Genomic DNA, 26,792 nt, shown 5'->3' with positions numbered 1-26,792 from the left:
AAATTAATAAAACACAATTAAGTATTTTTTTGTAACTAATAAAATTACGTATAATTAATAACTAAAAAATAAAAAATTGTGAAAAATAAAAGAAAAAAGAAAAACTACAAATAATTAAAATTTAATGATCTTTTAGAAAATTTAAAAATATAAATATAAATAACCCTATAATTAAACTCAATAAGAAAAACAATGTTTTAACAGATAAGTTTTAAAATTCTAACTCTAAGCTATTTTATTATTTTTAAAAAACATTTTCATTTTTTATCTGTTGTCAAGCTTTTTCTAAAAATATTCATCCAACAGCTTTCAATTAATCATCAGTTCAGATTTCTTCTTAATGTGTTAGACCATGTTAAACTAAAAAAAAAATAAGGTTGGATTATATAGGTGAAGGGTTACAATACTAATTTATCAAAAAATTAAAGGAAAATATTATTAATATTATAATTGTATATTTTTATCAAGAATTTTATTTTTATATTATAGCCTGATTCTTGCCATAACTCCAAAAAATGAAATCAAATCTTTTATATTGGAGTGACACTGTGGAAGTAAAGGAAATGTTTTATTCCAATTCGATGACAATATAATGATAATTTATAAATATTTATAAAAATATTATTTTATCAACTTATTTCTGAATTTTAATATAGAAAATCATGTAACATTATTCAATGACCAAATATAATTTTTTTAATGATTCATAATAAATATTAATTACAAATAAAAAGTATATTAATAAGTTAATATTTTTTTTTCATTATATATATGTTTGATTAACTTTTGCAACATTATGTTTTGTACAATTAATTTTGAAATAAAAGTATTTATATTTTTATTTTAAAAGGAAGTTACCTAGTAAAATAATATTATATCCATAAACTTTCAGTGTTGTTTTATTTATTCAAATTTCATATATAAATTGAAAGTTGTTGTATATTATAGAAATACCCAACAATGTGTTGATTATATTTTTCTAGAAAACTACCCAAAACTATTTATTGCCGGTTCTAGAATTCATTATTAATAAACAGAACCCAATAAAAATAAAATCATTTTTAAATCTCATACTAATTAAAATTTGTTATCTAAAATAGAAGATTAACCATAAAATTTGAAATAATTAATTTTTTAGGATATCATAAAGGACAGTCCGAAATATGTGTGAATGAGAAAGAAAATATTAATAAAATAAATAAATTATTTTTTCCTAAGTTGAAACAAATTATAAACAAGATGAGATGCATGCAGTTGAAATATCCCGTGTAGGTCAATTTTTGCTCTAAAATGGTATCAGTAAAACATTTATTAACTGCTGCAGAATTATTTAATTAAAGAATTAAAACAAAAATCTCATTTAGTAAAATTCATTATGGAATTAAAACAAATTTTAATACAAATAAAATCATTTAATTTTTAAAACACAATGTTTAAATAGTTTTAACTTTTAAAAAGGTTCAAAATTTAAATGTTCTTACATTTAATAGTTTTAAATTTAGAAAAAATTAATAATTTAAAGCCTAAAAATATTTAATCATTCTAAACTTAGAAAAAAATTGAATACATTTTAATTTAAAAAATTTAATAATTTAAAGTTTAATTTTTTATTAAACTTAAATTCATAATTCATTTAATATTTAAAAATTATAGAAGCATGGTATCTTTAAATTAGAAAAACAATTAATAAGTAAATTAATAGAACTTATGTACCAAAAGAATGTTACCATGTACAAGAGTTTAATAAAAATTGCATGTAAATCTTGCTAATGAGTGTTTAAAAAATCATTAACTAAAGAGCATTAGTGCACTCTATTGAACACTCCTAATAATTAAAAATAAACATTAACTAGTCACTACATCTTTAGTAAACTTTTTATTCCTTTAAATATTACTCAACACTTCCCTCATCTTATCAGATAAGTTTATCATAAAAGCTCAGTCTAAATAAGGAGTCATAAAAAATATGCACACAAAAAAAGAGAGTAAAAAGATATCTATGTTAGACTCCAGAAAAGTATGAAATAAGATTAAATATTTATTAAACAAAATTGTATGTTTATATAATTTATTAAATTCAAATTTTATTGTTTCCTTAAACAACAACAGAAAATATGTTGATAATTAATGTTTAACTCTACCTTGAATAATGTATACATAAAAAAGGAAAAATAGAAGAAAAAAAATGAGGAAAAAAAAAAACAAATGAATAAAACAAGAAAAGGTTGACAGATGAAAGAGATGACAGTTTTTACAGAAGTTGAGAGAGAGAGTACAGATCTGTTTGACCAAAACCCCTCACAAATCAGGTTACATTCTGCTTCATCTTCTTCTTCTTCTTCTAATCCTATTATTCATAATAACACCGATAGCATCATCACCGCCACCACCATCATAAACATCATCATCATCAACATCAACAACATTTTCCCACATACATATTATAAATATATTCTTTCCACCACCAACTCAAACTTCATTAACCATCTATTATCCTCTCTCTTCTCTCTTCTCTCTTTCTTTCTTTCAATTCTAGCGGCAAGAAATAAGAGAACACCGCCAATGGAAGGAGGAGGAGCTGCTCCACCGGCAGACACAGTCATGTCCGACGCGGTGCCGCATCCAGACCCCCATCAGCCGCCCGCGGCCATGGGGATCGAGAATATTCCGGCCACTCTCAGCCACGGTGGCAGGTTCATCCAATACAACATATTTGGCAACATATTCGAAGTCACCGCCAAATACAAGCCACCCATCATGCCCATAGGAAAAGGCGCATACGGCATCGTTTGGTATTCACTTACCCTTCTTTCTTTTCTTTGTTTGCAAATCAAATCAGACCCAAGTTAGTTTCTTTTTGAATGTTCTTTTTTTTTGTTCTATTCTTTCTTATGTTTCTTGAATGTAAGAAAAAATGGATTCTTTTTTATTTGGTTGGGAACGGAAGATGGAAATTTTTTGTTTGCTTTTTGTTTTGTTGTGTGTGAATAGCTCGGCTTTGAACTCGGAGACGAAAGAGCATGTTGCCATCAAGAAGATTGCAAATGCTTTTGACAACAAGATTGATGCCAAGAGGACCCTTCGAGAAATCAAGCTGCTTCGTCACATGGATCATGAAAACGTTAGTGAGTAATGATTGAGATTGTCTCTTAGTGTTGTGTGTTTGTTTGCTTGCTTTCTTGTCTTAGTCTTGTTGGTTGAGCTGAACCTTTTCTGTTGTGTGGTGTTAAATGTCTGTTTCACTTTAGATCCTGATTTTTTGTGTGAAGGATTCAAATTCAATGATCATTTTGTCAGTACGAATTTCCTTTTTTTCTGTCAAACAATTTCTGCTTTGAATTGAAGGAATAATGAATGCTTAATGATGGGGTGCATAAACATTGCTGGAGCCATCGAGACCTAAATGCACCTGTTATTTTCATGTTGACATAAATACATACGTTAACCTACTTGCAGTGAACCTAGCTATTGATGATTATAATGAGTATTGTAAGTGCCAAGTTGTGGGATGGTAATTCATAATCTTTTAAGGGAAAGATGAACTTGTGTCCAAAGGAAAAATTGATGATAGAAACTGTTTTTGTTTGATACCCTGACAATTCTGTTGTCTTATCCTTAATCTTGATGTACTTGTTTGCCATTCTCTTCAGCATTAATGCGTCTGTGTTTCTATGTTTTCTTTTCTTAAATTATTTTTGACATTTGATTGTTGATACTGGCTGATATATGTTAGACAGCTCATTTTATTTGCTTCCTGTGGAGTCTCCAGTTAAACAAATTGACAAACATGCTTATTTTATTAGCTTCCTGTGGATTCCCCATTGAAATGAACTGACAAACATGGCATCTATACGTATTCTGTTAAAATGTTGCATTTACATCTGGACTGCTACTTTTTGTCTTGTTGTAGTTCTGATAACAGACAATATGTGCTTATCATTAGGACATTTAAAAGGCTGTAGTGATATTTCTTATACATTGTGGGGCAAATAACTTTGTGACGTTATATGCTACAACTTAGAGCAGTAATAATATTTCTTACATGGGTTTGCCTATTGTAATTATTGTCTAGGTGGTTGCAATCAGGGATATAGTGCCACCACCTCAAAGGGAGGTGTTCAATGATGTTTACATTGCTTATGAATTGATGGATACTGACCTTCACCAAATCATTCGTTCAAATCAAGCATTATCAGAGGAGCATTGTCAGGTACATGCTTATATATACTTTTACATTGTTTGCGTAGTTTGTTTTATCTTATCCTTGATGCCTGAATACTAATTTTTCTTGGCACAGTATTTTCTGTATCAAATTCTCCGCGGGTTGAAGTATATACATTCTGCAAATGTTCTGCACAGGGACTTAAAGCCTAGCAACCTTCTCCTGAATGCCAACTGTGACTTAAAAATTTGTGATTTTGGATTGGCTCGAGTCACCTCTGAAACTGATTTTATGACTGAATATGTTGTTACAAGATGGTACCGTGCACCAGAGCTTCTGTTGAACTCTTCTGATTACACAGCAGCAATTGATGTATGGTCTGTTGGTTGTATTTTCATGGAACTGATGGATCGAAAGCCTTTGTTTCCTGGCAGAGATCACGTGCATCAGTTGCGTCTGCTTATGGAGGTAACTTATTCACCAATCTTCATTATATTAAGAACATCCAAGAATTATTGATTCACCTTTGTTTTCATGGTTGAAATGATTAATCTGCCAGACTTGGAACTAACATATTATTAAAGTGAATTGAAATTCTATGGCAGTCATTCTGGAGTAATATTCAGGTTAAGTTTTATTATATTACGTCCATACTTGAGTAAAGTCAGACCATTAAACCAAAATGATGAAATTCTTACGAAATCTACACATGCTTTGTTATGTTCACTTTTTCTAACCTTATGGTATATATAGTTTAAATTTGATGACTGACTGCTTTGAAATCAGTGTATAACAGACATTCTCTTAATTTACAGCTGATTGGCACCCCTTCAGAAGCTGATTTGGGGTTTCTGAATGAAAATGCTAAGAGATACATTAGGCAACTGCCTCTTTACCTCCGTCAATCTCTCCAAGAAAAGTTTCCACATGTCCACCCTGAAGCTATAGATCTTGTTGAAAAAATGTTAACTTTTGACCCTAGAAAAAGGATTACTGGTAAGTTTCAATTTTTCATTGCTTGCGTCTCAGATTCTATGGTTAAAGATTATCAATATGAAAGATTTATGTTTTCTGACTCAAGTACTTGTTAAAAGTCTATTCAAATAATTAGTAATTGGTTGAGAATTTGAATCTACTTTTCCATAAATGCTTTCTGTTTAGCTTTGGAGATGCCATATAATTATTTTTGGGTCATATACTATATACCCTTCAGAAATTGTTTGTGCATGATTTAATCTGTTTAAATTATTCTATCAATGTGTCACGTTTCTATTACTTTTCTTACATTTGGCTAAGCTTATCAAATAATGTGGTGTAAGCTTCTGTTTAGTTGGGTAGGCTTTGTATACTGGTCTGTGTTCTTACAACTTACATTTTCATCTCGTGATATCTATTTTTAACAAGTAGCAGCAGCTTTGTTGCTTCAATAAGTGTTTTAGAAATTGCCATCATGGGGCCAGCTTGGTTGTGAGAGTGTTCTGTTTTAATATTCTTTTTCACTAATAAATAGGAAACTACCACCTTATTTTACTATATCTCCTGTTTTCTTGATTTGTATAGGAGATGGTGAAAACATTTTGTTGTTTGCTATTTTCACCATACCATTTATAAATGTTTGAAACAAGATACAGATTGAAAACAATGTAGCATTTTGTAATTATTAAGGAAAATTTAAAGTATTTCACAAACCAAATGCCCCCTGTAAAGCCGTCTTTTTGTCAATCAATCAATATCTACAATTGTCAATCAAGCTGAGCTGAAGTGCAGGGGAGGTGGATGACAATCCCTTTGTGGAATCCAATATCTAACAAAACTTAAATGTTGGCTCTTGATCATGTCAATTTCTACCCAGCACTTCACCCAGTCTGATGGATTTAAAGTCTCTCCCCATCCTTGCTATATCTTTTTTTATTTATTTATAAAAACACATGCTAGACATCACTATTATGAGACTTTAAAATCCCAACTAGTTGACACCCCAAAGCTCAATTATGCCATTACAGGAAAATCCCTAACGAAAACAAAGAAAAAGGAATTAAAAAAACATTGGGGGGACCACACTAAAACCCATACTACAAGAAAATACACCCAAAGACAAAGCCAAGCTACCTCAACAAGAACTAACCCATAGAATTACGGTAACACCACACTGAACACTTGGCCAAATGTAAACTCAGGAAGGCCATATTTATTAGTAAACAAATCAAGACTCAAGACAATGATATTGTAAATTTCCAATTATAACTGCAAGTAGAAAATGTCAGCTTTAACCTGTAATTGAGAAGCCAAATATTGTTAATTGATAAGAAAACAGGGTTAGCAGAATTCAGTATGTTGCTTTACTTTATACTAGTCTAAGCATCACCATCGGCATTAAAAATTCAAATATTTATCTTTGTGCTTACATTCTTTCATTTACCTGGTTTTGCAGTTGAAGATGCCCTGGCACACCCGTACTTAACGTCTCTGCATGACATCAGTGATGAACCTGTATGCATGACTCCCTTTAGCTTTGACTTTGAACAACATGCTTTGACTGAGGAACAGATGAAAGAACTGATATACCGAGAGGCTTTAGCATTTAATCCTGAATATCAGCAGTAGTGATAGTGGTGTTGTCATTGGATTTGGATCGTGTGATGTCTGTGTCCATAGATCAAGGGATGTCTGTATATATCTATCATCTGAAACCAGATGATATTGGAGTTGAATTGTTTCCTTCAGAGGCATGATTGGTTGACTGGAACAATCATAAGGTGTTTGTATTGGCTTATTTGCTTCATATTATTGTCCCAATTCATTGGCTTGAGCCAACTGATAAATCTTTCTCGGCCTCAAATTTATGAACTTGTGGGTTTTGAAATTCTCTTTTTTCCATGGTAAAGGTTATTTGTGCTGCTTACATTTATAAATTTATTTACACATTCATCTTCCTCATTAAATTAAAAATAAGTTTAATTGGTGAAGTGAAAGAACGGTAGTTTATGGTTCAACTAGTAAATGATGTGTAATTGGTGAAGTGAAAGAACAGTATATGTGTAACTTTATTCTTTAGATGAACTGGGTTGCTTGTTTTAGTTCCCTGATTTGAAGTGGTTGATTGTAGTGTAACAAACGTTCGCTCTTTTACCGTCAATGACATATACTTACGGAGAAGAAAAATATAAACTTACTGAGAACACCCTTAGAATAGAAGAAGCTTGAAGATGCAGAGATTAACTTTTTGTGTTGAATCATTAAATCGCCTAAATTGACTTCGTCAAATTCAGTTCCATTTTTACCCACTGCCATCTTACAATGAAGGTTCATGGACATTCGTTTTTACTATGGTTTTTGCTTCCTGTAATTAATAAATTTGAACCTGCATCTTATCACTGATGCAAAATGACTAAAATACATTTTTAGTTTTTAAATAAAAATATTTTTCTAGATTTTGTTATTAAAAAATATTTTTAGATTTTGTCTTCTGGAATAACTTTTTCTTTTCAGAAATGTTTATGGATTTTTGTTTTCTAAATTTTTCCTTTTTAGAATGTTTTTTAATTTTTTTGTATTATTTATATTCTGGATTTTTTATTTTGAATTTCTAATTTTCAAAAAAACGAAAATGAAAAGGAAGACAAAAACGAAAACGAAAATACTGTTTTTTTGAAAACGAAAATACTTACTTGAAAACACAATTCCACCGTTCCTCCACAGGTTTTTTTGAAATGAATATGACAAGGACAGTTTGGGTTTAAAAAAAAAAGTTTTGGATACCAATATTTCGATACTGTGTTTTATGATTCTTTTTAGTGAACTTCTTACAAATAAAAGAAAATAGTATAATGTAAAATTGGCAAATATCTTATACATCTTAATAAAAATTTAAAAATAATACATACGTAATTTCCAGGATCAAATTTACTAAATATTTTAGGATCAAATTTGTTAAAAAATTTAAACAGTTGATTCTTATATCAAGTTTGACCAGTTCTTTACCAGTTTGACAACTAGTTTACCAACTATCATTTTTCCTAATTTCCAGGATATTTTAAACTTTTAACCCGGTGACAAATATTATTACAAAAACTATCTTGTTAAAAGTAACATTGGTGATACGTGATTATACGACAAATGAAAAACTGTAGATATATAACCATTAAAATCAATTTAAGAATGAAAAAAAAAATATAAACACGTATACAACAATAAACAATCGCAAATTAGAGCTATACTCCCTCATTTTTCATTGAGTACACAATAATAGTGCTATATGGTTAACATTGCCATTCCCTCTTGAGTCTGGATGTATGTTCCGTTAAACATGAGGCTATAATTCAGTTTATAGTCGTCGAAACTCAAAGAGCCCCTCCATCTCACATTAATCCAAGACAATAATCCTTTCTAAAAAGACAAAATGGCATACAAGATTACAAATCTGTAGAGAAAAGAATAATAGTGAAGCTGGCCACAGTGTACTATTTGCATAAAATAATTTTTATGATACATGACCAAGTATTCAGGCACTATTAACTCTTGACGTTCCCAAAGAATCTTGAAAGACGAACTGGACCATTATCCTCGCTATCCGTTCCAGTATCCTTGCTTCTTGACTTGGGCTTCTTTTCCTTCTTTGACCTCTTAGACCTGGACTTGGACCTCCTTGACCCTCTTTCTTCTTCATCACTACTGGAAGAGTATGAAGATGATGAAGAGGAGCTAGATGCAGAAGATCTTCTTGAATGCTACAAGAGTAGAGGTAATGAGGATACACAAAAAAAACTTATATTCATAACAAATGGATACATCAAGTGCCCATCAACATTTGTTTGGTTCATTGGCATCTTTCATCCAACAGTTCAAGAAAAAAAAGAGTACTAATTTAAGATAAGGCTGTTTTATTTATGCAAATAACAATCCAAGAGAAGCTACATCTTAATTTTAACCAATGATTTCAGTCAGCCGCACATTTACACAAGTTAATGTTAATGATAAGCATAGACATCTATAACAATGAATAATGTGGATACTCTTTTGTAACCGCTTTTGTGTGAACATTCTTTTACCACCAACTTGATTGATTCAATGATATGTAAGAAACTACTCACAATTAGTAATGACTGAATTGAAAAATTATAAATGCTCCTATTTTGTAATTATAACATTACAAAATTAATAAAAAAGATTCATTTCAATAAGTGTTTTTTATGCACACATTTTTTCTAACTTTAATATAAATTTTAGCAACCGCTTTACATTTTGATAATAGTTATAATAATTAATTTTTTAATTACAATTTTTTATTATCGTCAAAATAATTGAAAAACAAGCAGCACATAGACATGCAACAATGAAACACAATTTATTTTAACCAAACAATTTTCATCATAACCTTCAGTCCAAATCTCAAGAATTACAGGGTATATTGCAACAAACCCCCTTGATGTTTCAGCCATTCTCAATTTTCATTGAAGTTTATTTTGTAACACAACCTCTTGAAGCGTGCGTTCTACAAAAACAAAATTAATACATGAAAGTTGAAAATGACTGAAATATCTAGGTATTTTTTGTATTTATCCTTTTAAAATTTTTGAAGAGAAGACACAAGCCTCCAAAAATTTCTAACATTAATGCAAACAACTTATACCTTCAATGTATTTAGTCACATGGTCAATGAAAACTAAAAGCAAAGACAATTACTAGCTATCTCTTAGTAGATAGTTAAACCATTATTCAATTTGCAAACAAAAACACGAAATTTAACAAGTTTTCATTTCATACGGAAAACATAAATGTCTTCGAAATTAAAAAGCACCTTTCTCTTTCTGCTGCTGTGCTTCTTGGAAATTTTGTCCTTCTTATCTGCCAATTAGAATATGCAGGTCCAAATTAGAAACCGGGATCAGGAAAAGTACTACCACAACACATGATAACTTTACCACACAAACCTTTAGAATGTCTAGACTTGCTACTAGAGTGATTTCTTCCTTGGGAAAGCTTACGAGCCCTTTCAGCATCTAGTTGAGCTCTGTACTCTCTCATCATCCTATCTGCATCTGCTTCCAATTCCCCTTTTTTTATTTCCTCTTCCTAGAAAGTAAAATACAAATAAAGTCAAATATACAATATAGTGAACAAACACAAGTTAAAACACTGTTTATTGCCCTAGAAAATTGAAACATGAAGTATTAAGCATTGATATATAGAAAATAACTAGTAAAGTAGGGGAAATAATGAATCCAGAATATATTAGCCACACACCACAAAGAAGCTATAAAATAACCTAGTGTGGCAAGTCTTTGGCAAATATGTCCTTGAGAATGAGCAAGATCAAATATGGCTTTTGGGGGGACAAGGGAGTGACTTAAACAATCATATGCCAAAAAAAAGCATATAAGATTGTACCTGATGGTCCCTCAATTAGCTAATGAGAAAGATAAAGTTTCTTAGCTGCCAGACTGCAAGTGTCCTTAATGGCTTGCTTTCAAAGTGGCTATAGTAAAGCTAGCTTACAAGGCTTGCTCTTAGTTATGGAGTGGCCAAATGACAAAGAAGTCCCTCTTTTATTCAATATTACAGTCACCTTTCTGTACTGTTTATCAACAAATGACAATGACCTCCCAATCATTAAGGCAGTTAACTTAGACACAACTTGTACATTTATGATGGAAGTAGTGCCTTGAGAAAAAAAGGATAGATAATACACAAAGAGACTGGAATCTAATTTCCACAGAAAACTTTTAAGCAAAACTACTTCAATTACCTACAACTAATCTCAACATTTTCTGTTACAGGCAAACTCAGATCCAACTAAACTGAAGGGGATATCCATAGTCATGCGAAATTAAACGGCAGAGGAGTGTCATGTGACACTTTTGGGAGGTTAGTAAAATTTGACGAGGGATTCATAATAACAGGACTAGTATAATGTACTAATAAATAGTAAAGGGCATGTTTGAACGAGTTTCTTCAGAAGGATTTCTAGGTGAGAAAAAAAAAAAGAAATTAACTTCTCCATAAGCTAAACTTGGCTAATGTACAAGTTAACAAATAAAATTATGGAGAAGTTAATACGAGAGAGCTTCTAGAAATTAACTTATGCACATAAGCTAATTTTTAACTTATACAGAAGTCAATTTCCTTTTTTTCTTCTTATTTTTTTTTCTAGAAATCATTACGAAGAAGTAGTCCAAATAGATGCATAACAGGCAACTACACTATAAAAACATTTGGTCATATAAAGATAAAAACATGTTTCATAAACAAGAGAACAGATAATATTTTAGCACTTTAATTAGTTAAATTAATGAATACAAATAGCAAACAAAAATATAACAATAAATATATAGTATATTTTTTCTAAAGGAGTTCAATAAATACAATAATGAACAATATTTTCTTTAAAATGTTTTCAGGTTATACAAATTTTAATTTTATGTTAAAATTTAGTTCCTGAAAGAAAAATTCGTAAGATCATACTCTGTAAATCCTTTAGTCATTATACTATATCTACAGAGAGAGAAGGCTTAATTAAGCTTTTCATCCTTGACAAATAGGGACCAAAATAAGAAAAAAAAAACATTTGTGTGAACTAAGAAAAAATAAATATTTGTAGGGACTAAACTTAAAAAACAATTTATTTAGAAGGACTAAGGTAACAATAACATTTAATGTAGAAGAAACTAGGTGCAGTTGACTATTATGAGTCATCTTCAATAATTAAACATTATGATGATTGAACGAGATTAAACCCAAAAGGTAAATTATGTGAATGTTAAAAATGAATAATTTCAAAATGAGTGATTGAGACAAGCACAAATACACCTAAGTAATAAAGAAAGCCTAAAAAGATGCAATGTAGTTTTTAAGTTTTATTGTCTTCGGTTTCTCCCAATCCATTGGACAGAGAAAAATCTCTCTCACAATAATGTGACAATCGCTAAAGGTATAAAAAAAACAGGCAGCCTTGACTAATCAACCATGTAGAAAAATCTGTTGGGTTGCCTGACCCATATTCCAAAATAGGCCGCAATAGGTCATTTTGGCTCTCAGGCTACACTTTTTTGTCCTGGCCTGGACTAGCCTATGTATACTGGGTTAGTCGGTCCATTTTGAAACCTCTAATTATCATTATTGGTGTCAAGCACTCATTTGAAAGTCTTTGAGTTCTGTAAATATTTAACACTCCAGTCAAGTGTTAAGGGATTTGGGGGACGGGTTTTGGTTATGTTTGGGCTTGGCAGTCATTTACAAATCTTAGGGTAATGAAATGTAATTTAGTATTAAAAGAATTCTATTCAGCCTTCCCCAATGAAGCAATGGTTAATTTTTATAAAAGAACTTGAGCAGAATATAACCATTTCACTACAATGAGGAATGACAGTAACAGAAAAAATTAATACTTGTACAAATGCCTAATGACAAACAATGATGGGGTTTTCAACAAAATGCAATTATATTAGTAACAAAATGAAACAAGATTTATGATGAAATCATGATGATATGAAAATGAGAAGGAAATGAAAAATAAACAAATTTGTCTAGGAAAATGGGCCAAACATCAGACACAATTTACGACTGTCTGATATATGATGTCAAGAGTAATTGGAGTGATGAGATAAAAACAACCCTCAAATTGAATACCGGGATAGTAATGCATTAGATGCTAAAAACAAGGCTATAATTGAAGCAAAATTTAGACTATAAATGATATGGATTGAAATAATAAAAAAGTTAGAGTATGTAGCTTGGATAAGATTGAGCAGCAAGAAAAATCAATTGATGTTTTTTAAATCAATTCATTCTGACTCAAGGTTTTCAGAAGATTACCTTTTGCTTCTTTTTGTACTCTTCCCAGGTAATGGTGTGAGAGGTGTTAAGGCTAGCCAAACGTGCTGCATGCCATTCTGGTGAATGAAATGAACCATCCACCTGCGACTGTCCTCATCAATATTGCTCCAGGGTAAAAGAAATATAGAAAGTGATCCAACATTCATGCATTATAAAGCATTTTATCCTGTAGCATAATAATACACAAGAAAAAGGAAGACTATCATAGGAAGTGTTCCCTTCAAAAAAATTTATATACCTTAAAGAAAATTTCCACCAGACCACATATCAACCAAAAAAAGAAAAGGAAATCCAGAATTGTTATGCAAGATTCTTGGATAAAAGATCCTTGCTCATCAATTGCTAATTCATTTGTTCACTTAATATCAAGGTTTTGAAAAACGGACTGCGATCATGATTTCTACCTCAAGGGCAAGGCTTTTAGGTGTATTAAGTACAATGCGACCACAACTGTAACTACACGAGCTGTATTTATTCACAACTTCTGCAATATAATGGAATGCAATGACCTCCCTACTGCGACCACAGTTTAAAACCTTGAACTTAGTATTGAAAATGTTTAATTCCACTAACAACTAAAATTTCTAGAAATTATATTAAACTACAGAAGAAAAAATGTTACAATTTGTGATTCAAGCAGGGGTTTAAAGTATCACTGCATAAGTTATATTTTCCGAGCAAACTTAAAGCATCGGACAACTCTTCCACCACAATTTATTTCAACAATAATTTGTAAGGAAACTGGAAATGATCCCAGAAAGAGAGTCTAAATGAGTAAATCCTAGTCTAAAAGAGCAAGTTCTAAACTTCGAGGACCGACGCTTTGAAACCAAGGTGCTCCCGATTGAAAAAGGGTCGTAAATGTTTTAAAATTAGTATTCGGGATGAAATAGCATTTGAGATTGCAACATATTAATTGATGAATACGGTAAATTGCGGGGCAAACTGAGTCCAACAGTGTTAAATCCAGCACAAAGACATTCATAATCATCTGGTGAACTAGATTAGAAATGTTTTAGGGGTTTCGTAGCACAAAGAGAGATCCGTGATGTGGAAAGGGTAACGGCAGAAGAAGATAGCGATTATATTAGGGTTAGGGTTAGCATGGAAGGGTACAAACCATGCCGTCTTCAATCTCGTCGGGGCCGGCGGAAGCACCGCCCAACCTGGCTCTCTGCATGGCTTTGTAGGCTTGGTTTTTCCCCATTGTTACTCTGCGGATTGAACAGAACTGAATTCACTATGAGATCATGCAGATTGAAGCACCAATCCTCCACGGGAGTTGGACCAGGTTTCTCCAAATTAGGGATTCAATTTCCAAATCTTGAACCTCCTTCTCTGCCTTCTTTTGTTTCTTTGTTTGCTTCGTTGGTTCCTCTTTTATCGTTCTCCTTTCCATTCAGATGCAGAAACTACATGTTGGGCCTTAACTTTATTTAAGATCCGATGGGCATCGTTCTTTAAGGGCTGCTTCTTCCTGCACTTCCATACTTGCTTGTTCCACCCCATAAGTTTATTGTATTCCAAAAATACCCTTTTTAATATTCCGGATTACATAATCTGGAAGTTTTTTTTAAATCCAGAATTAGCTTTCGGATTATGTAATCTGGAAGTTTTTGTGATTAGCTTCCGAATTACATAATCTGGAAGTCTTTTCTATACATAAGATTACCTTGCGGATTATGTAATCTGAAAGTTTTTTTTTTTCAGATGTGTGATTAGCTTACGGATTACATAATCCAGAAGTCTTTTCTAAATATGAGAAAAAAAAATGATAAAACGGTATTTTCACATTTAGTATGGGGTGGCACAAGAAGGTATGGAGGTGTAGAAAGAAAGAGTCTTCTTTAAGGGCTGGATATAGACTGTTTTTTCCTGCACCCTCATGTGTTCTTCTGCCACTCCATACAAAATATGAAAATACCTTTTCATCCTTCTTGTGTCACTCTCATATTTCGGATTAAATAATCCAGAAGTTAATCTTGAATTTGGAAATAGCTTACGGATTATGTAATATGGAATATATTTTTAAAAATGGTATTTCGGATATATAATCCATAAGTCTAGATTTGAGGGTAGTTTCTAGAATATGTAATCTGGACACGCATTTGAAAAAAGACTTCCGATTACATAATCCAGAAGTTAATTTAAACTTTCGGATTATGTAATCCAGAAACTAATCATACATCTAAAAAAGAGCTTCTGGATTACATAATCCAGAAGCTAATTATGAATTTAAAAAAAGACTTATGGATTACGTAATACGAAATATTACATAGGGATATTTTTGAAATATAAAAAATTTATAGAGATGAGAGAAGAACATATGGAGGTGCAGGAAGAAATAGTCCTGGATATATACATAGATTTTAAAGCAAGGGAAAATGGCTTTTGTTTTCTTCCTTCTACCCCTATGCTTTTGATTTATGCACTTTCATATTTTAAAATTTCAAAAAAAAAATTCTTTCCTTTTTTTAATATGTTCAAATTAGTGAAATATAATTTGGATTATAAATTCTATTTTTTTTTTAAATTTCTTATCCTAAATTACGTAAATGGTGTTTATTTTACGTCATTTTATAATATTAATTTTGAAATACTTTTTACTACTATTTCGTAATGGTTATTATATAAGGGTTAGTCATGTTTTGCAATGTGTTTTACAAAATTTTAAATTATTCATTTTGGAACACTCTTAGCCTCTTTTATTTGTTATTCGAAATGTATGATTCAAAAGCTTTTAATAGATTCTAAATATATATTTTTGGATTGTCTAACAAATATATATTTATAAACAGTAAAAACAATTACACAATGTATGAAAGAAATCTTTAAAAAATACATAAACCAATAAATTGTATTTCTCAAAATTTAAATATTAGAATATATATACTCACATAACTACCATTACTAAGAGATTTAGATTAATCTATTATACACTCTTCATCTTAAAGTTTATTCTTTCACTTTCTTTCACTCTGCAGAAAACATGATCTAAACAAAAGAGAAACAAAAAATGGAAGAAAAATCTAGCAATGACAAGACAAGATTAAGAAAACTAGAGAACTAGACTCCAAAGCATAATATAAAAAATGAATTTTATTTTTGTAAAACAAAAACATCTTCTTTGTTTTAAAATATGTTGGAATTATATTTTTTTCAATTTTTCTCAAATATTCAAAAAGAATATTTTCAAAATATTCTTTTGAATTTTCTAATAAATTATTCTAAAGAAATATTCTTTTTAGAAAGTTCTAGAAAATTTTAGTATATTTTAAAACAAAATGGTTCCACTATATATGGACACTTGATTCCCTGATATGTTTCATGTAGTTGTGTGTCATGGAAGATATGTTTCATGTAGTCGCATGCCATGGAAGATATCCAAATTTGTTGTTTGAATATGAAGGAGGATTGTATCATCGCAGGTACAACCTTCCACCTATTGATGATAATATGGATTGGATTACTCGTCACCTAAGTCAAATGAAGGCATGAGTGAGCATGCATAAGACATTGTTGACCACGTAGAAGTTGTTAAAAAAATAAACTAAGTTCAAGGGGTGACCAAACTTTTACAGAAACTTTGAAATATTTAAAAATAATACTCAAATTTCTTTGAATAAATTAAATCAAAAAAATAACTTGATTTTGTATCTTTGAGATGTTATATTCAATATTTTTTATGATAGAAAACACTCTTATTCTACCAGTGATCTCTATAATTTCTTCATTGAATGGATGATGAAGGAGATTTGAATAGGGAAAGCATTAAAGAAACTTAAGAGGAGTTTCCATAGATTGAAGTGGAGTTAGGAATTTGTGAGAGTGAGAGGTGATGTCAACACACTAGGAAAGAGTATAAGCGAAGTCTTGAAGGAGACTAACGTAGGGAGAACTTAGGAACAAGTAGAATGGAAAAAAATGGTAACATTTTATTACTAATTCCAAGTTAAAAACTACAAGAGAGTTGTACTCCTATTTATAGAGGACTTGGATGTCTAAAAGGAATTTTAACATAAAGGCTCTCCATTGGCAAGGTGACAAGTGGCATCACATGTTCTATGCTCATTATCGTCTCAAATGAGAAGGTGACAAGTGTCTTCCTCTCATTTGAGAAATTCCTCTCAAAAATAGAGGTTGACAAATGTCACCTCTTAATTGGTGAAGATCCTCTCCAATGAAAAAGAGTCATGTGGACGTTCATGTCACGCCCATGTTTCCCATGCCACGCCCATGCTTCCCATGCCACGCCTATGCTTCCCATGCTAAGTAGTGAGTCACTTTACAATACATACCCACTCTATTACTATCCACACCCACTATTCTATTAGCCTAAATACAAGGCCCAAAATTAAATCAAGGCCCAAATTAAATGCTACACTAATTTTTACAATTATTCAAACTAAGTCTAACCTTAAAAGTGACTTGGTCTTGCTAAAGCCAACTGAGTTCTAGTGTTCTTGTAGTATTCTGACTAAGGCTCTAGTACTCTTTCATGGTGTGGAGGTCTTCTCTGATGTGCTTTGTATATTCCTTTCTCTTAGAACTATCCTATTTATTGGACCTAAAAAAGATAGCCAAAATCTCAATTAGGTCCTCTTACATTAATAAGTCTATTAACAAAGCTCTAAGTATTTATCCTCCTTATTCTGTGGATGTTGTGGTTAGACGGTTTCCATCACTTTATATTTAAGATAAATTAGCATAGTCGAAAATGAGAGATAAAGAGAAAGAAGAAAATAAAAAATATTTATATTGCTCCACCTTCATAAAAATGTTACATTCAATTATTTAATCACCTCGATTAAGATGATCCACTAACTTTGGATTTTGCAAGCACTCTACGAGAAAAATAAGAAATACACAACATTGCATAAGATCTTGAACTATACAAGATCTTTTACACCAACTTGTGAAATCAGTATTCAAACTTATTTGCAATCAATGAAAGTTAACAATAACAATAAAGTAAAGGGGGATTTGTGATTGTTCAGAAGGAAAATATAATAGAATTGTAAGATGAATGAAACATAGGTGACTCTTGCATCTATTGATGTATTCAATACCCCCTTGTATCCATGTGTCTACATAAAAGATGTTTCTCTTTTACCTCTTGAATCATGTGCACAAGAGATTAATTAAAACAATGTGAACTAACTAAGAAATCCAAATTAGAGAAAAGAATTGAGCCCTCAACATGCTTTCAAGAACAACCTTTTACAAAAACCAGATTTGAAAAAGATTAAAAGGTTAAAACAAAATGCTATAGAGAATTAAAAAATGAAACTTTTATTGATCAAAACCTCATAACTCAATGGGGGAATTATAAGGGAATCAACCCAGCATGTTTAGCCTTCCATGCGGAACATGAAAGCAAAAGAAAAAATAAAATTAGGTCTAAGAATGTTATTTGACTATGAAAACTCAACACAAATGTGATGAAACACACTGAAACGTGATCCCTGTTCTTCATCAAAAGTTACTTTTATAATTTTTTTTTCTTTGCACAAAATCAAAATCAAAATCGGCCTCAAGATATTGTTTTACAATTATCAAATGTTTCCTTTATTTGTTTTTAATTATAAAGTAAATATCTTCTTTCTAAATTAGTTTCAGATCTTGTTCTCGTTTCTCTTCCAAAAACTTTTGTATCCAAACTCCTTTCATATTTTCACATTGATTATAATTTAACTCAACACTGTTGAGAGATATTTGAAGAATATTTACTTGAACAATAGCTTCGAAGGAAATTTGCTCTATTAGTGCATTTAACAGGGGATTTATAATTTCGAAAATTCGAGAGAATATCCCTGTATTTGGTTCTAATTTTTTTTTTGAGATATTGCATATTTAATTTTCTAATTATTTAACTTATATTTTCGCAAAACTACTATTTTATAAATCCTGACAAAAAAAAGAACATATTGATTTAAAGAAAAACAGATTTATTTCTTTGTTCCAGGAAGCAATTTCAGAAATATAACAGACTGGTTTTAGAATCAATAGATTTTATTTCTGACTTATTAATTCTGATCTTTATACAATGAACTATTATGAATAAAAACAAGGATAAATGTTTTGAACACAATGAGATATCAAAGGTTCACTTTTAGTTTGATAAACAAGATCTTGAAATTAAAACCAAATAAGTTCTTTAAGATCTTATTTAAACCAAAAGCATCAAGAAATAGTTCTTTAATCTTTGATGACAATCTGGTTACTTGATTTTTAATATGAAAGGTTCAAAAATCAACATAGTTTGCAGTTTAAAAAAAAAAACTGATTAAGTATTTAGAAACTTAAAAACAGAATACAACAAAAGTAGTTATGCAACAAAAAACAACAGATTTATTCCCAAAACAACAGATTCAATTTATATCAGTTTTCCATATTTTAAGAACAATGATGAAGATAGAAAAATACACAAGAATTTATATTGGTTCACTCAATCATTGAGCTACATCCAGTCCCATCTTACACTAAGATGGATTCCACTAAAAACAACACAATCTTTACAAAGATTACAAACAAGTCAGTTCTTGAACCCTACAAAGACTAAGAAAACAAGTTGAAAAACCCTATTTCAGGACTCTCTACTTCAAGAAACACTATCAAGAAGCATACACAAATACACCTTTACAAAAAGAAAGTTTAGGAAGGAAAACACCTGGATAGCAGATACAAGAGTTCAAACCAGAACCCTCACAGTTGCAGCTCTTGATAAAACCTTGAATCTGAAGCCAAAGGCACCAGCGCAAGAGTACTTGAAGTTTTTAAGAAAAACTTTCAAAAACTAAAACTCACTTCAAAATCTCAATGAAAGCACCTGAAAACTGTATGCAAATCGTGATTGCAAGGGATGATTTGACCTGAAATCAACCCTCATTTTTATAGGATCAAAGGCTATTAGCCTATCTTTTGTATACGGGTCGGAGCATCCCTTAAATACTTCTTTTACTTTAATTCATTCATTATAAAAAAAATTACATCAAAACTTGAAAACATATAACTCTACAACAATTAAAATGACAAGAATCCTACCAAACAAGAAGAACATGAAGAACAACCCATGACAAATCAAGAAAGATAAAAAAACAATGAAAATAATCTGTGGAAATTGAAAATAAATTATGGAAACTCAAAATAAACGGTGGAAACACAAATAAACGCTGGAAAATTACAAAAAAAATGAAGAACATGACAAGACTGGATGTGAAGCCTAACTATGATCCACTTGATCAATTGTCCTTGAGTGTAGGAAAATTTAATGGAAGGCAATGGAAGACTTGTTGAAATCAAATGGAAGAAAGCACCAAATGGCCATGGAGGAAAAGTGGTTTGGATGCGAGTTCTTGGGTGCAAGGACTAAGAAAGAGATTAGGCCAACTTCCTTGAGTTTCTAAAATACAAAAAAGCATCATAGAAGAGAGACTTGGATAAATGTGCTGAGAAATTCACAAACACAAATTCATATATCATTCAAGTCTAAGAAATTAAAAGAGAAAAACTTTTTATTTATAGACTAAGGAGGCTCTTAGAAATGACTATCCAAGTTCTACAAAACTCTTCATTCATAAGATGACATGTGGCACATAGTACTCTCCAATGATGAGTTGTCATGTGTCAATCCATGGCTTAGAAAACTCTCCATTAGGCTTCGTTTGGATCCAGGGGTGCCACTGTTGGCGACGACGGAAGTCACAACAGCACCCCGTTTGGATCCATGCATGCTTGCGGGTGAGTGTGGAAGGAAGGATCAATTTGAGTGAATTGTTTATCTGCGCAAAGATGAAGAGAAAGTTGCACTGTAGAGTGGGAGTGCCAAGTCATCCGAAGCAAGTTACAAAGTTACCCTTGCTTTTGCTGGAATCAAGAGAAACATTGCCCCCTGCGCCCCCTGCATGCATGCCACATGAAGCCATGAGATTCCTGACTTGGCTCAGGAATCGTTTGACTCTGTGAATATGTGAAAGGAGAGTGAATGCAGTGGGTGAGTGGGTAAGGTAGGTGGGCGTGAAGCTGGCTATATAACAGCATGAAGTTCCTTCCTCCATTCACAGAAAACCAAAGAAACCGAGCCATCAGAGAGTGCATTGTAGTGTGGTTGGAGAGATTCCTATAAGCCATCTTCGTTTCTGTTAGGATACCTTGTTCATCTCACGTCCTGGGTTGTTCTTGTGATTCATCTGGGTTTGTCTGAGGTGAGAGCTTTTTCTCTGTAATGGTGCATAATCGATTATGCCTCAATTAGAACCAGTCAGATAATCGATTATGGGGCAGATAATCGATTTTTCAAAGAACATAATCGATTATCTGTAAAAATTTACAGGCATAATCGATTATCTGGAGTGTTGAAAAAGGGCCATAATCGATTATTGTGTGTCATAATCGATTATGTTGTATTTTTGCCTACCAACATAATCGATTATCCCAGGATAATTGATTATCCTCTGTGTATAACTGAGAGCATAATCGATTATGTTCTATATTTTTTTGGAATTCTATGTTTCTTAATTTTTTTTATGTGATTTCAGGCAGTGTTCTTCATCCTAAGTCATCCTATTGTGCTGCTGTTGTTGCTTATCTTCAGGTTTTTAATTTTTTTTATGAAGTTATTTTTTTTTATTTTTGTTTTATATTTATGATTGGATGATTATGGTTTTGTAATATAATTTGTTTAGAATTTATTTTAGTTAATTATGTTAAGGAGTTAGTAAATTAATGTTGGTTGTAATATAATTTGTTTAGACTTTAGTTTAGTTAATTATGTTAAGGAGTTAGTAAATTAATGTTATTATTTGATTTATTGTTTTAATTTTTGTAGATAGTTATAATTTTTGTAAGATTTTAAAAAAATATTTATTTGTATGAAATGAATGATTTTCAGAATGGAAACAAAAATTTTTAAAGTTTAGGTGATTAAAGAGAAGTGAATTTTTAAATTTTTGTATGAAATGTACAAAGTTATTATTTATTTAAAAATGAATTGTTTATAAAAAAGATTTACAAAATTTATTTTAGACAGAATAAAATTCAAAATGAATTGTTTATGAAACAGATTTAAAAAAATTTATTTTGACAGAATGGAATTCAAAATTTTAAAAATATTTTGATAGGGTTTTCATTTCTGTAGATTAAACATAATTTATTAATGTTATAATAAAAAACATTATAAAAATGTTGTATTAATTAAAAATAACAGTAAAAGTTTAAAGTAGAAATATCATTTTGAGTTAGAATTCAATGTTAAAAAAAAATGTTATAGTAATTTAAAAAGTCAGAAAAAGTTTATTTTAGGATTGATAATAAATTATTACAAAGATAAATAAGTTTACAGAATCCAAATAAAAATTAATAATCTGTAGTTAATATTATTTTAGATTGTACATAAATTATTACAAACATAAAAAATAAATGTATTTAAAATGAGTATTTTTAGAAGTAGAAATAAAAATTTTAGGTTTTATTTTTATTTTATTTGTTTATATTTATTTGTTGTTTGATTAAATTATGTTATTGAATGATATAGTAATTTTGATTAATTTTTTTATTAAAATTAATTAAAAGTACGTTTTAGGGTAACTGTATTGGTGTACTTTTACACCGATACGGTAACTGCGTTCGGTATGATATTATGTTAACTTCTGTTTAGTTATTTATTGTTGTAATTGCATTATAGATGGCATCATCATCCCACAAACGTAACAGAACTCATAAGGATAAATAAATCTATGTTGACGTTCCTCCTCCACCAACGAGGATTCCAGAAGTTCTTGATTATTCAAGATACTTCAGTACCAGGCGTCAAATGGTGGTTTTTGAAAAGAACTTTCACGCAAGAGCAGTATTACCACCAAAAGTGATGCATACTCCATTTTTTGCTGGTCCAGGATTTGAATTCCAAAATCTTCTGAATTGGCAAGGTTTACAACCTTTCCTTGGAATTAATCTTCCGTATTATGAGGATTTGGTAAGGGTTTTTTTATACAAATGCAAAATTCACACCTGCTGGTCACCTTGTCATTGAGATTTGCGGAAAAATGATACACATTAAAGAAATAGATTGGATGATCATTGCTCATCTACAGTATGACGGTCTTAAGTTAACCCCTGGGACGATACCTGAGGAACTGAATTTTGATCGAGGTCTAGCATTATCGTCCATGATTCGTGAAGATGTTGAAGGTCAAAATCTGAAAAATGTCGGTAGTCTGAAAATGAATGACCGACTTTTGCATTACACATGGGTGCATATCTTGTGCCCTCGAGGAAGCAACTATGCACAACTGCTGAATGAAGATATTTTCTTGATGTGGTTAATCAAGAATAATGTACGCATTAATTGGCCTCATTACATAATGCAACAGATCATCAAATGCCGGGATAACAAGATGTCTCTCCCATATGCAAATTTGATAACGAGGATCTTGCAGGTGTATGACTTTGACTTGTCCAATGAACAAGCAATAATGCTAGGCTGGAATCATTACTTTGGCAAAAAAAGTATGACAAAATTAAATATATTCCAGGTCAATGGCATATGGCAACTTGGTAGACCCCAACATGCAAACGAAGAAGACGATGAGGATGAATTGCCACCACAAGATGTTGAAGGTGGTCAACCTGAAGAGGAAAACCTCACTCAAAGGGAATTGTTAAATCAAATTTTGTCCGGCATAGAAAAAATGAATACCGAATGGACAGAATGGAGATTACTCTGGCTGACATTCGACGTCATCAAGGCCATTGAGTGTGTTATTATTATGTTATTGTCATTCTAATTAACATTATTATGTTCTTCATGTAATGACTTTATATTATATATTTTGCCACCTACTTAATATTCATGTTATATTCTAAATTTCTATTTTCTTTTTAAAATATATTCATTTTGCTATTCATAATAATGGAAATTATTATTAAAATTAATTTTATATATATATATTTGTATATATATAACATAACATAATTTATAAAATCATTTATAATATTAAAATAATGTAAATAAATTAACTTAAATAAAAAATAATTCTTAAGTAATAAAATGTTAAATAATATAATTATACTTTAATTTTAAATTATAATTAACTAAAATATGAAATAGGATTGATCATTATTTATTCTTTTTTTATATACAAGGGTAAAATTGTAATCTCACAAACTTTACTATTCAAAATAATTTATAATATTCTTACAGCTATCACATCACTCACAATTTCCAATAAACTTTCCTCACACATCCACTCTAACATACCTCAATCCAAACAACCTCAACTTTCTTCACACTTCCACTCCCACTCACCCTCAACTTTCCACTCCCCCACACCCTCTAATCCAAACACACCCTTAGTGACAAGACAAGTGGCACACAAGGAGATTAAAGAGGCATTTGAAGTGGCACCATGTGGTTGCCTTCTTCTTGGTCTCTCAAGACCCAAAGGAAGTTTCTTCCTGCACCCCCACATTTTTCTTCCTGCACCCCCACACTCTTGTGCAAAGACAAAATTACCCTTTTTAATTTTTAAAATTCCAAAATTACCCTTAATCTAATAAAACCCTAAAAACTGGAAATGGTTGCCATTTGTGCGTGGAGGCAGCGTCTTCTTTGATAGCAGCGACGCAACACACATTGAATCTCCTTCCAAGTCTCATCCATCTCTCTTGTGATTTCCAAATCTCATTCATAAAGGTAAGTAACGTTTCATTCATGTGTTTCAGACTTTGAGATCCGTTTTTTTCATGGATTGTTGTTTCCGTAACTGTTATTTCACATTCCAAATCACAGAATCCGGTAGATTTTCGAATTTGGGGATCCGATACTTTCCTGGATTTGTGGATTCGGTACTTTCCTGGATGTGAGGATCCGTCACCTTTCCGGATTTTTTGATCCGGTAGTAGTCAGGATTTGTTGATCCGGTAGTATTCCGGATTTAGGAATCCGATAGTGTTTATACTTTTATGTAGCAAAAGCTTTAATTCGTAGATGGGTATTGAAGTAGGAAAACCATTAGACCTTTGTCTACTATTCCTCTATTTTTTTTTGCTTCGTTTTTTTTGCTTGGAACTTCTCCTTTACCTTTAAAAATAGCTAAGCATTTTCGGCAGCCAAGGAAAGGTTCATCAAATGTTCATGTATACTTTATAAAAGATTAGAATTAGATGACATGTACACTGTTAGTGCAGGGTACCACATGCAAATTTCTGCAGGTTTATCAATATAAGCTGAATCTAACTTGAATGGTGTAATTGAACAGAAATGGTGAAGACTAGGGGAGGAGGTTCACAAGGTGATCGTCTACGTCCCACAGCCTCTGTTAGAAGAAGAAGAAGACATGTTAGATGAAGAACATGTTGAACATGAAGATGCAGAAGATGTTGATGTTGAGCTTGAAGAAGCTGAACCCCAAATGGAGGTGGAGGATAAAGACGCACCTGAAATAGAAGGTGAAGGTTATCCTGGAGGTCCACGGGATGGGACACTATTGACAGGTTATGAAGACCATGTGGCCATGCAATTATGGAATGGTGTGGTAAGTAAATATGTTGTAATATGATACTTGTTCATTGTTAATTTGATATGACTTTCGTTCATTAAATTGTATATGATTTTGGTTGGTTAAATTAGGATCGAGGAGAGTTAAAATTGGTGTCTCATGGCCGAAAAATGAGTAAGATAGGTGCTCCTCATCCTCGGATACTACCTGCAGTGGAGTTGTCAGGTTTAGCTGCACTTGTTAGGGCAAGCTATGACACGATAGACAAAGGACTGTTGTGTGCCTTTGTAGAAAGGTGGCACCCAGAGACAAATTCATTTCATCTGCCTGTAGGTGAGTTGACCATCACATTGGATGATGTGTCGAATTTGTTGCACCTCCCAATTATGGGGCAATTCTACACGTATCTGAGCTTGGATACAGCTACGATGACCAATTTGTTTGTTGATTCACTTCGTATAGATCGGGGAGTAGCAACTGCTGAGACTCGTCATTGTCGAGGTGGACATGTGCGTCTAAGCTGGTTGAGGGAGATGTATGAGGACGCATGTACCAGGAGACAATGGACTGTTGCTGGACATATTTGCTACACCTAGTAGGTTGCACCATCTTTGCAGATAAGACTGCTACGTCGGTTAGTGTATCCTACTTGGGATTATTTGTAGATTTAAGGCACACCGGAGGATACTCGTGGGCAGCAGCTACTTTGACCACATGTTTAAGCAGTTGGGAGATGGTTCCTATGCAAATACTAAACAGTTAGCTGGGTATGTCACGTTATTTTCATCATGGATATATGAGCACTTTCCGAGTATTGGACACCGACAGCTTCGGGATGACTATGTTGAGGATCAGCCACTGTGTATGAAATATGTGGTCGGGAGTAGGTTGTCCACACTTGCCTCAGTTCAGATGCAATTAGATAGCCTTTGTGTTGGTGTTGTTCAATGGATGCCCTATGAAGAGCATAGAGCGGTGCGTCCTTTTGAGTGGATTTCATTATTTTCAGGGTACATTCGGTTGAGCGGTTGTAGGCAAATGCATTTGCCTGAATGTATACTCAGACAGTTTGGATATATACAGTGTATCCCTAGTCACCCAACCACCGTTCATCATGGCGATCCATCCACATCTGATATCGACCATCGATGGTTAGATTATAATGCTAACCTCGTACAGGGTGTAGTATTAGCAACTGATGTTGGAACCTGTGTTCCTGCATATTTGGAGTGGTTCCGGTCTATATCACACCCATATATCATCCAGATGGCTGAGGATGATCGACCTCCGGTGATTACCCA

At 31.8% G+C, this 26,792-nt stretch overlaps 2 protein-coding genes across 3 annotated transcripts; one reads left to right on the top strand and one right to left on the bottom strand.

Moving 5' to 3' along the window:
* Positions 1-2,187: 2,187 nt before the first annotated feature.
* On the top strand, positions 2,188-7,025 carry MPK10 (MAP kinase 10). 2 transcript variants are annotated; one of them, XM_068606727.2, is made up of 7 exons: positions 2,188-2,309; positions 2,537-2,792; positions 2,992-3,121; positions 4,073-4,210; positions 4,298-4,630; positions 4,978-5,158; positions 6,594-7,025. In XM_068606727.2, exons 2-7 carry the CDS (start codon positions 2,563-2,565, stop codon positions 6,764-6,766), a joined length of 1,185 nt encoding a protein of 394 aa, XP_068462828.1. In that variant the 5' UTR covers positions 2,188-2,309; positions 2,537-2,562; the 3' UTR covers positions 6,767-7,025. The 2 variants fall into 2 exon arrangements, with proteins under 2 accessions (XP_068462828.1, XP_068462829.1); XM_068606728.1 differs by lacking the exon at positions 2,188-2,309 and having other exon boundaries at positions 2,319-2,792.
* Positions 7,026-8,485: 1,460 nt separating this feature from the next.
* Positions 8,486-14,399, bottom strand: LOC137806534 (stress response protein). The gene is given in 6 exon segments (XM_068606725.2): positions 8,486-8,690; positions 8,692-8,889; positions 9,960-10,006; positions 10,093-10,234; positions 12,974-13,075; positions 14,115-14,399. Coding segments are annotated over 6 exon segments (603 nt in total). The 5' UTR covers positions 14,202-14,399; the 3' UTR covers positions 8,486-8,663.
* Positions 14,400-26,792: the final 12,393 nt, after the last annotated feature.

This window comes from Phaseolus vulgaris, chromosome 3 (assembly GCF_051622355.1).
Source record: "Phaseolus vulgaris cultivar YP4 chromosome 3, ASM5162235v1, whole genome shotgun sequence".
NCBI lineage: Eukaryota > Viridiplantae > Streptophyta > Magnoliopsida > Fabales > Fabaceae > Phaseolus > Phaseolus vulgaris.
This window is presented reverse-complemented; position numbering and strand designations above follow the sequence as displayed.

Bases quoted from the DNA above. Each gene is read 5' to 3' on its own strand.
- MPK10 (XM_068606727.2), top strand. From the start codon at position 2,563: ATGGAAGGAGGAGGAGCTGCTCCACCGGCAGACACAGTCATGTCCGAC. The intron at 4,631-4,977 runs GTAACTTATTCA...CTTAATTTACAG, and splicing joins AGTTGCGTCTGCTTATGGAG to CTGATTGGCACCCCTTCAGA. The intron at 5,159-6,593 runs GTAAGTTTCAAT...CTGGTTTTGCAG, and splicing joins CCCTAGAAAAAGGATTACTG to TTGAAGATGCCCTGGCACAC.